The sequence below is a fragment of the Halichoerus grypus genome, chromosome 14 (genome assembly GCF_964656455.1).
Source record: "Halichoerus grypus chromosome 14, mHalGry1.hap1.1, whole genome shotgun sequence".
Lineage (NCBI taxonomy): Eukaryota > Metazoa > Chordata > Mammalia > Carnivora > Phocidae > Halichoerus > Halichoerus grypus.
The window spans coordinates 87,706,592-87,716,089 of record NC_135725.1 but is presented as its reverse complement, the minus strand read 5'-3'; the positions used below and the strand labels follow the sequence as shown (position 1 = coordinate 87,716,089).

The 9,498-nt window shown below is 58.7% G+C and overlaps 1 protein-coding gene across 3 annotated transcripts; it reads left to right on the top strand.

The window, feature by feature from the left end:
- The first annotated feature begins 3,417 nt into the window (after nucleotides 1-3,417).
- Nucleotides 3,418-9,322, top strand: ASB6 (ankyrin repeat and SOCS box containing 6). Of its 3 annotated transcripts, none has more exons than XM_036070642.2 (6): nucleotides 3,418-3,672; nucleotides 5,243-5,424; nucleotides 6,397-6,503; nucleotides 6,606-6,714; nucleotides 7,564-7,650; nucleotides 7,772-9,322. In XM_036070642.2, exons 1-6 carry the CDS (start codon nucleotides 3,560-3,562, stop codon nucleotides 8,437-8,439), a joined length of 1,266 nt encoding a protein of 421 aa, XP_035926535.1. In that variant the 5' UTR covers nucleotides 3,418-3,559; the 3' UTR covers nucleotides 8,440-9,322. The 3 variants fall into 3 exon arrangements, with proteins under 3 accessions (XP_035926535.1, XP_035926536.1, XP_035926534.1); XM_036070641.2 differs by lacking the exon at nucleotides 3,418-3,672 and adding an exon at nucleotides 3,710-4,341; XM_036070643.2 differs by lacking the exon at nucleotides 6,606-6,714 and having other exon boundaries at nucleotides 7,772-8,020.
- The last annotated feature ends 176 nt before the right edge of the window (nucleotides 9,323-9,498 follow it).

Sequence of the window (9,498 nt, the reverse complement as noted above, 5' to 3'; positions counted from 1 at the left end):
CTTGTGCAGACCCTCTCAGGCCCACACCCAGAGCTGCTGCAGGACATCCCACCCCTGAAGGCCAGATGTAAGGAAGAGCACCCCCACCTCCAGACCTGGGTTGGAGTCTCAACCTAGCTGTGCAACGTTGGGTAAGCCTCCAAACCTCTCTGAGCCTGTTTCCTTGTTTGAAAATAGTATAATACCATCATTTACTTAATGGGATTTATTGAGATTAACACAGTGCTTGGCGCATCAGAAAGGCTCAGTAAATAAAAGCTAACTCAGGGCGCCTGGGTGGCTCAGTTGGTTAAGCGACTGCCTTCGGCTCAGGTCATGATCCTGGAGTCCCGCATTGGGCTCCCTGCTCGGCAGGGAGCCTGCTTCTCCCTCTGACCCTCCCCCCCTCATGTGCTCTCTCTCTCTCTCTCTCATTCTCTCTGTCTCAAATAAATAAATAAAATCTTTAAAAAAATTAAAAAAATAAAAGCTAACTCATTACCGTTCCTTTACTGGTCACAAGACAATTAGAATTTTCGTGGTTTTTTGTTTTTGTTTTTTATAAAGATTTTATTTATTTATTTGAGACAGAGAGAATGAGAGAAAGAGAGCACATGAGAGGGGGGAGGGTCAGAGGGAGAAGCAGGCTCCCTGCCGAGCAGGGAGCCCGATGCGGGACTCGATCCAGGGACTCCAGGATCATGACCTGAGCCGAAGGCAGTCGCTTAACCAACTGAGCCACCCAGGCGCCCGACAATTAGAACTTTCTTGTTGGCAGACCCCACCAGCAACATCAAGGACCTCTTCACTGGCTCCAAGACTGTCAGAGCTGAAGGGCCTTCGGGTTACAGGTGAGGAAACTGAGACCCAAAGACCAGAAGGGCCATGACAGGGGTCATCCATCAGAGTGGTCTTAACTGTGTCCTCCAAAGAGACATGTTCAAGTCCTAGCCTCTGGTACTTTTGACTGCGATCTTATTTGGAAATAGGGGGTTTGGTTTTTGTTTTTTTGTGGGTTTTTTGTTTTTTTGCAGATATAATCAAGTTAAAATGAATTCCTACCAGATTAGGGTGGGTCCAAAATCCAATGACTGATGTCAGTTAGAAAGGACAAGGAGATTTGGACAGAGACACAGACACAGGGAGGAAGGCCATGTGAACACAGAAGTGTGCAGAAATGGGAGTGGAGCTGCCACGAGCCAAGGAAAGCCTGGGGCCACCAGAAGCTGGCAGAGGCAAGAAAGGAACTTTCCCTGAGTCTTTGGATGGAGCTACGTCCCTGCCTGCCGACGCTTTGATTTCAGACTTCCCGCTCCCAGAACTGGGAGAGAATACATTTCTGTTGTTCCCAGCCGCCCAGTCTGTGATGCTTTGTTATGACAGCCTTAGGAAAAGAGTGGAGCCAGGCAGAAGCAGGCCTCAGCCCAGGTGGTCCCCCCAGGTCTGTCCTCGACCCCATTCTAAACAGGCCTCCTCCAGTTACTCACCACGTGCCCAAGTGTGCCCCAGTCCCCCGACACGTGCCACAGAGCAAGTGACCCTGAATCCAATGGGAAGGGCTGAGAAGCCTCTGGGTTGCCTGTTGGCTGCTACATCACTCAGGACCTTGGGGCCAAGAAGCAGGGAGTGGACCCTTAAAATAGGGGTAGACATTCCCAACCTCCCCCCCAGGGTAACACCTGGGGAGACTGAGGCACACTTGAGCAAGTGCCCCATTCAGATGCTCATTGTTGCCAGATGGGAGTTTGGGCCCAAGTACCCAATCATCTGATTTTATAAGATAAGATGGAAAGCTTCATATCAGTGTGAGCAGCATTTCCCAACGTCACTCAAGAAGACACTTCTTGGGGCATCTGGCTGGCTCAGTCAGTTAAGCATCTGCCTTCGGCTCAGGTCATGATCTCAGGGTCCTGGGATCGAGTCCTGCATCAGGCTCCTTGCTCAGTGGGGAGTCTGCTTCTCCCTCTCCCTCTGCTGCTCCCCCTGCTTGTGTTTCCTCTCTCTCTCTCTCTCTCTCAAATAAATAAAGAAAATCTGAAGAAGTAGAAGAAGAAGGAGGAGGAAGAGGAGAAGGAGGAGAAGAAGAAGGAGAAGGAAAAGGAGAAGAGGAGGGGAGTAGGAGGAAGAAGACACTTTTCTCCTGGAGTGAGAACCCAGGCAGTCATGTACTGGGAGCCATGGACCCGGTGGTCTGCAGTCCCTTCTGCCAAGCCCAAGCTGCCCACCCCCACCCCTCCTTCTGGGCCTTCTAGGCAATAGAGGCAGAGACAAAAAGGTGTTTTGAGTGCCCAGTGGGGATTTTGATAGCTGGTCATTTGATCAGCGCAACAACCTTGTAAACTTAACAACAATAACAGCCAGTAATTAATTACGCAGCCCCTGCTGCATACTAGACCCTGCTGGGTCCCCATAGCCAGGCCTGGGGGGAGTGCTTTGGATTGGGTTTCCTTGGTACATCTGTTCTGCTCTTGGTGGGGGAGCCGAACATACACATCGGATTGTCTTCAAATGCCTCTCTAGACCTTTTCTCCTTCACTCAACAACTCTCGCCTCTGGCAGGTGCCAGATGGGAGAGACCTCCAAGGGCGCATGGGGTTGGGGGCAGGGGGGCGGGGTGGGGAGGCCAAGGTGCGATGCGAACGCTGGGACCCTCACGCCTCTTCAGAAAGGACTTTCCAGAATCATGAAGACATCAGGGCTCCGATGTGGGACTCGAGGTGGTCGAGGTTCACGTGGATGGCCTAAGGGAAGATGCCTAAGCCCCAGAAAGTGGCCCCAGGCTTGGGTTCCTTCCTGCTAGACTCCAAGTCCCTGACACTCACAGAGCTCTTGATCCAAGATCTTGGATGGGTGCGATTACCCCCGTTTTACGGGTGAATAAACTAAAGTTCACTGAGTCCATCAGAGCAGAAAGTCAAGGAGTTAGCAGCCTGCAGGGCCAGGAGCTCCGGGGGACGGGGACCGAGAGTAAGGAATTGTCCCCGCCGCCCGGCGGGGTGGGTGGGCGTCCACTCAGCGTGGGGGGAGGCGAGAGCCCGGCCAAGCCGGAAGAAGCCCGGGTAGGATCCGAGTCCAGGGCGGCTCGGAGGCGCCCGGGGTTCCAGTCACCTCCAGAGCCCGGGGAACTCGGGCAGCGGCCGGCCGGGCCGCGCAATGGGCGGAGCTCGGACGGCGCCCAGCGGCCGCGGGCGGGATCGCAGGGCGGAGCAGGGCCACGCCGGGCCGGGGCTGGCAGAGGCGGACCTGCCTTGAGCCGGGATCAGGTTTGCGGCGGGGGGCCGCGCCCTCCACTCCACCCGCGCCCGCCCCGGCGATACCCTCCAGCTCACTCTCCGGGTCGCGCCGCGGTCCTCCGAGCCCATAGGAGGCGCTGTCGCCACCGGTCCCTTTCCTGGCCGGCGCGGGCCGGAAGTGCGATCTGCGAGGGTCACTTCCGGCGCGGAGCAGCGGGGTGGGCGGCGGGGCGCGGGGGCTGGACCAGCAGAAGCCAGGTCAAGCCCGCGGCCGCCCGAACGCGCCCAGTCGGCCTCTCGGCCTCGCCCGAAGGTGCGGCCGCCCTGCCGCGCCCGAGGCCGGCGCGATGCCGTTCCTGCACGGCTTCCGGAGGATCATCTTCGAGTACCAGCCGCTGGTGGATGCGATTCTGGGCTCCCTGGGGATCCAGGACCCCGAGCGGCAAGAGCCCTTGGACGGGTAACTAGTTTCCTTGCCGCCGGCGGGCCGACCCGGCGCTGCTTCCCTTGGATTGTCACCACAAGCGCGGTGGGGGTGGCTGTGTCCCCACCGTACGGGTGAAGAGGCAGGCGGAGGCCGGAGTTGTGTTGCTTCGAGCGGGAGCCCCTGCACCCGGCCCAAATCTTGCCCTTTGCAGGGCGGAGGGTGCTCGAGGCCCGCGCACGGAGGCCGGGAGGGTGGAGTGCGGGCAGGGCCTCCGCCTCGGTGCCCCACCCAGTGCCCAGCCCGCCTGCTGCCGGTTGCGAGGGAGCAGGGTGGAGTCTGTGAGGGCCCCGGGTTTTACCCCAGAGCAGTGCGAAGATGAGCTCTGTGGCTGAGCTTGCCTTGCACGTAGACAAGAGCAGGTGTATCCGCGAACCCGCGGGAAGGGTGTTCAGGGATGCAGCCGTGAGCTAAACAAAACCCCCGGCGTCGGTGATGCTTACGCTTCGGAGGAGGGAGACACGAGCATGAGTCAGGTGTCTGTACATTCGGTGTAATGGAGACAAGAGCAGAGGAAAGCGGAAGCAGGGCTGTGTTTCTGGGATCCGTTGGAATTTCAAACACCGTCTGTCCAGGGACTTCGGTGGAAACAGGCTTGCTTCATCACTGCTCTGTTCACTTGGAGGCTTGTTCTGAAAACACAGTGTAAGGTGTTTCCTTAACTCGGAGGCTGTCCTGTGGGTGAGGGCAGGGCAGCAAAGCGGGTGCTGCGTGGCCTTTTGTAGTCCCAGAATTTTTGCTTGGCACGGGTGGTGCACTGGGCACCCTCCCGGGCTGGGGAAACAGACGGAATCCCGCCCAAGCAGTAAGGATGGCACCTTGATCCTGATCATTGAAGGGCTGCAGAGGGATGAGGCTAAGGGGAGTGGGAGCGTTGGTGAGGAAGGAAGCCTCACCCGGAGGAGGTGGCGGCCTGTGAAGGAGCTGCGTACCGGTTCACAGAGCTGTCCGTGGGCCTGAGCTTTTGGGGAAAGCCGCAGAAGTCTTGGAGGTCAGGGCTGGCGGGCAGGTAGGGTGGGGGCTGGGGCGTGAAGGGCCGTGTGCGCGCAGCCTTCTGGGGACCGGGAGGGGAAGCGTCTCCGAGTGTGAGCGCGGCAGGAGGGCCTGGCCGGCCCCCGCTGCGGGGGTTGCCTGGTCTGGCCTGGCCGCCTCGGCAGCTCAGGGATGGTCAGTGTCAGGGGAAGGCTGTCAGTGTCCGCTTCTTGCTCCTGGCTCTGCGAAGGCTCCCTTCAGGCCCAGCAGCACAGCTGTGTGAGGCTTTGTACCCGAGCCAGGGACCAGATTGTCTGGGCAACTGGGGAGGAGGCTGGAGTCAGCCCCAGTTCTTCCTCAGCAAACCCGAGGAGTCAGCTTGAATTAAGAGATCCAGCTTGCTCTCTTGCTACCACAGGCCTTTTCCAGAGACTTTCTGCCCCACAGAACCAGGGCCCTACCTTGGAGGGAGGGGGGGTGATGACAGCAGAAAACCACCCACCCACAGGGTGCCCAGGCTAGCTGGTCTCACAGCTGGCCCCCCCCCAACTGGTCCACCCCTCTGCTGCCCCAGGCCCAGTTATGTCGCCAGCGAGGAGAGCCGAATCCTTGTTCTCACTGAGCTGCTGGAGAGAAAAGCCCACTCTCCGTTTTACCAGGAAGGTGTGAGCAATGCCCTGCTGAAGATGGCCGAGCTGGGGCTGACCCGGGCGGCCGACGTTCTCCTGCGCCACGGGGCCAACCTCAACTTTGAAGGTCAGCTGGAGCCCAGAGGGGCTGGGGACGGATAGGTGGCTTAAGGGTGGCTCTGCCTTTCTGGTTCTCTTGGGAGCCGCTTCCCTTATTTCTTCCGTGGGTGGGTGGCGACTGAGGAATCCCATCCCCCTGTGGGCTTTCAAGTGGCTCTGACCCCCTCTGGTCCGAGAGTGAGTTTGTAGCTGCCTCCGCCATGTGCTTGATCAGCAGACTTTCCCAGCTAAATCCCCGCTTCTATTAACATGAAAATGCGGCTGCTGGCACTGTGCCCAGAGCTCAGGGAGAGCAATTTTCTGCCACTTATTCTGAGCCATCTCGCATTTTTGCCCATGCCACAAGGAGAGGGGAAAACACAGAAGCGACGCTGGGTGTAAATCACGGCAGGGCCCGGTTAGCTTCTAGCCTGGAGGTGCCAGGGGATGGAGATGGAGCCATTTTCCTTTCCTCTGTGGCTTTCTCACCGGGGAGGGCAGGGTCAGCCAGGAGACATGCAGGGCTGACTTGTGACCAATGCAGGTCTTTGAGCTGCCACAGTATGTGGCCGGGCACGCCTCCCCTCCCCATGTGAGGACAGGCGCGGAGGGCGCAAGGCTCCGGGAGGGCCAAGGAGCCCAGGGTGCAGGCTGTTACGAAGTCAGTCACTTGGAGACTGGCTTCGAGAACGTGGCTGTTACTGTGAGGCTTCACGAGCCGTCCTTTGAGGTGCCTCTCCCCAGCAGCCTGAGAAGAGGCGCCTTGTCTTATAGTTCCATTTTACGGAAGAGACTAAAGCCCAGACTGAGGGGCTGCCTGCCCCCGGGACCCTGCCCGAGGTCTGACTCCAGCGCCTGCGCTCTGGCCTCTGCTGGGGATGGCTCTGTCCGGACCCCTCACGGTGCCAGAAGCCCGGGCCTCCTCCGATGGGAGGGCTGGGGCGAGCCAGAGGCCGGGTGCGGACAGCAGGACTGACACGGGCCGTGTCCGTGCTTTCAGACCCTGTCACTTACTACACGGCCCTGCACATCGCCGTCCTGCGAAACCAGCCAGACATGGTGGAGCTGCTGGTGCGCCACGGGGCGGACGTTAACCGGCGGGACCGGGTAAGAGCCGGGTCCGGCCCGCTCGGAAGCAGGGATGGGGCGGGGGGCCGCGAGCAGCCTCCCAGGCCCCTGGGCCCACTCAGCTGTGCTTTCTTGGCTCAGATCCACGAGAGCAGCCCCTTGGACCTGGCCAGTGAGGAGCCTGAGCGCCTGCCCTGCCTGCAGCGTCTCCTGGACCTCGGAGCGGACGTCAACGCAGCTGACAAGCATGGTGGGTGCCTCCCCGGGGAGAGCGGGGTGCCTTGTGAGGGAAACCCAGAGCACCCCGGGGCAGTGGCTCGGCATACAGGCTGGACGCGGCCTGTCTGATGACACAGCGCAGCCAGGCTCACAGTGGATTTTGTTGACCTGCAGAGGCTTTCGGGAAGTGGTGCAGCCAGCAGCCCACACCAGCCCCGAGGTCTGCCTGTAGGAGGAAGCGGGGCGGGCGCGCAGTCAGATGCTGGGGCGGGGCTGGGGGGAGCCACGACTTCTTCTTGGCAAAGACTCAGCCCAGGGCTCAGGTGGCATCTGAGTGTCCTGAAAAATCCCAGCTCTTCTGTCCACTCTGCTCGTGGTTTTGTGTGGGTGGAAAGAGAATGACCAGAAACCGGTCATCCTCAGCCTTGGCTGAGAGGTCGATCGTTTTTAAAGGGGCACCTGGCTGGCTCCAGTTGGTAGAGCACACGACTTGATCTCAGTGTTACGAGGTCAAGCCCCACGTTGGGTGTAGAGGTTACTTTAAAATCCTTGGGGCGCCTGGGTGGCTCAGTGGGTTAAGCAGCTGCCTTCGGCTCAGGTCGTGATCCCAGGGTCCTAGGATCGAGCCCCGCATTGGGCTCCCTGCTCCGCGGGAAGCCTGCTTCTCCCTCTCCCACTCCCCCTGCTTGTGTTCCCTCTCTCGCTGTGTCTCTGTCAAATAAATAAATAAAATCTTTAAAATAAATACATAAATAAAAGCCTTGAAAACAAACAAAAAAAAGTTCACTTTCTCATCCTGCATGGTTTCCCTTGCACCTCAGGGGTTGCCCTGACCTCAGCTTCCTGGTCCCCACTCCTCCTCATTCTCTTCCTCCTGTAGGAAAGACTGCTCTGCTCCACGCCTTGGCCAGTAGCGACGGGGTGCAGATTTATAACACCGAGAACATCCGGCTCCTACTGGAAGGAGGTGAGGCTCGTCTGCAGGCTGTTCCCAGGCCTTGCCCTTCCCTCCCACCATTACACACGAAGCACTACTTTGCAGGGGTTTAAGACCTCCCATCTTCTCTTTTCCTGACTGGCTCTTATAGGCGCAGATGTCAAGGCCACCACCAAAGATGGGGACACCGTGTTCACCTGCATCATCTTCCTGCTTGGTGAGACCGTGGGAGGGGACAAAGAGGAGGCCCAGATGATCAGCCGCTTCTGCTTCCAAGTCACGCAGTTGCTGCTCGCGCACGGGGCCGACCCCAGCGAGTGCCCAGCGCACGAGTCCCTCACACACATCTGCCTCAAGAGCTTCAAACTGCACTTCCCTCTCCTGCGCTTCCTGCTGGAGTCCGGAGCAGCCTATAACTGTTCCCTCCATGGTGCGTCCTGCTGGTCTGGCTTCCACATCATCTTTGAGAGGCTCTGTTCCCACACGGGCTGTGCTGAAGATGAGAGCCACGCGGACCTCCTGCGCAAAGCCGAGACCGTCCTGGATCTCATGGTGACTAATTCCCAGAAACTTCAGCTGCCTGAGAACTTCGATATCCATCCTGTGGGCAGCCTGGCAGAAAAGATCCAGGCCCTTCACTGCTCCTTGAGGCAGCTGGAGAGCTATCCTCCGTCCCTCAAGCACCTGTGTCGCGTTTACATCCGGCTCTATCTCCAGCCCTGGCCTGTGGATGTGAAGGTCAAAGCCCTACCTCTGCCCGACCGGCTGAAGTGGTACCTCCTCAGTGAGCACAGCGGTACTGTTGAAGAGGACATCTGACCGCTCCCAAGCCGAAGGGAACAGGGTCTGGGCAGCTCAGTCTCCTGGGGGATTTTGGTACCTGCGGCAGCCTTAGGGGAGACCCTTCTGGCCTTCTGTCAGAAGGTAGAGGTTGGGAGACGAGACTTGATCCTCACTGCGTACCAAGAAAACCAGGTGGAGCCCAGCAGCTGCAGTCATTCCAGTGGGAAAAGGCTTCGTCTTCCAGGGGGACTGCCCCCCTTCTGTTTGGCAGAACTCCCAGTCTCAACCACATTGGGAAAAAGGACCGGGTTTAGATTTGGGACGAGTGTACACCCTGTTCATCTGTGGGGAGCATCGGGCAGGGTGGCTCTGAGTCTCGGTCCTGAGAACTGCAGGAGGCTGGTCTGTCTTGCATGGGGCCCAGCTGAAGCCAGGAGGAAGCGCGGTGGGCCTGTGGGGGCACGACCCCACTGAGGCCCTTCACTCCCACCTCTCCCCGTGCTAGATTATTAGGTCACTTACAAAAGTGCTTTCGGTGGGCCAGGGAGAAAGCTGAGCTGACCCCTGCCACCTTTGGCTGCTCTGGGGCCAGGTCATCCATGGCCCGGCCCACCAAGGCACGGGACTGGATTCCGGTGGCAGCTCAGTCTGTGCCAAACCTGGGATCTTGGGGGACCGTGCCTTCTGCTAAAAAGCAATCCTGCATGACCAGGGACAGTCCTTTCCAAAATGTGTTTTGTGAGGGGTTCATCTGATAACGAAAGCTACCAATACTGCAAGCTGACTGTACTGTGCACGCCGAGCCCTCACGAAGCCGCTTCCCGTCACGTGGGTCCTTGTGAATTGTGTGAATGCCCGGAGGCAAGCTGAGGCAACTAAAGGATACATTATAAAGTAAAATGTTTCTCTTGGCCTTCAAGGTCCTTGTATGGCATTTTGGCCCCCTCCGCGCCCTCCCCCAGCCTAGGACAAAGGCTCCCACCGCAGCCATTAAGAAGAGGTGAGAGGCACAAGGGGACGGCAGCATCTGGTGGGGACAGTTTCCAAGTAGCACCGCACTGCTGTCCCAGTAAAGAAGAGCACCACTCCAGACTG

What these genes read in the sequence shown, in the direction of transcription:
- ASB6 (XM_036070641.2), top strand. Translation starts at nt 4,193, where the DNA reads ATGGAGACAAGAGCAGAGGAAAGCGGAAGCAGGGCTGTGTTTCTGGGA. An exon ending in ACGTTAACCGGCGGGACCGG is followed by an intron (nt 6,504 to 6,605) that starts GTAAGAGCCGGG and finishes TTCTTGGCTCAG; the next exon opens with ATCCACGAGAGCAGCCCCTT. An exon ending in CAACGCAGCTGACAAGCATG is followed by an intron (nt 6,715 to 7,563) that starts GTGGGTGCCTCC and finishes TTCCTCCTGTAG; the next exon opens with GAAAGACTGCTCTGCTCCAC.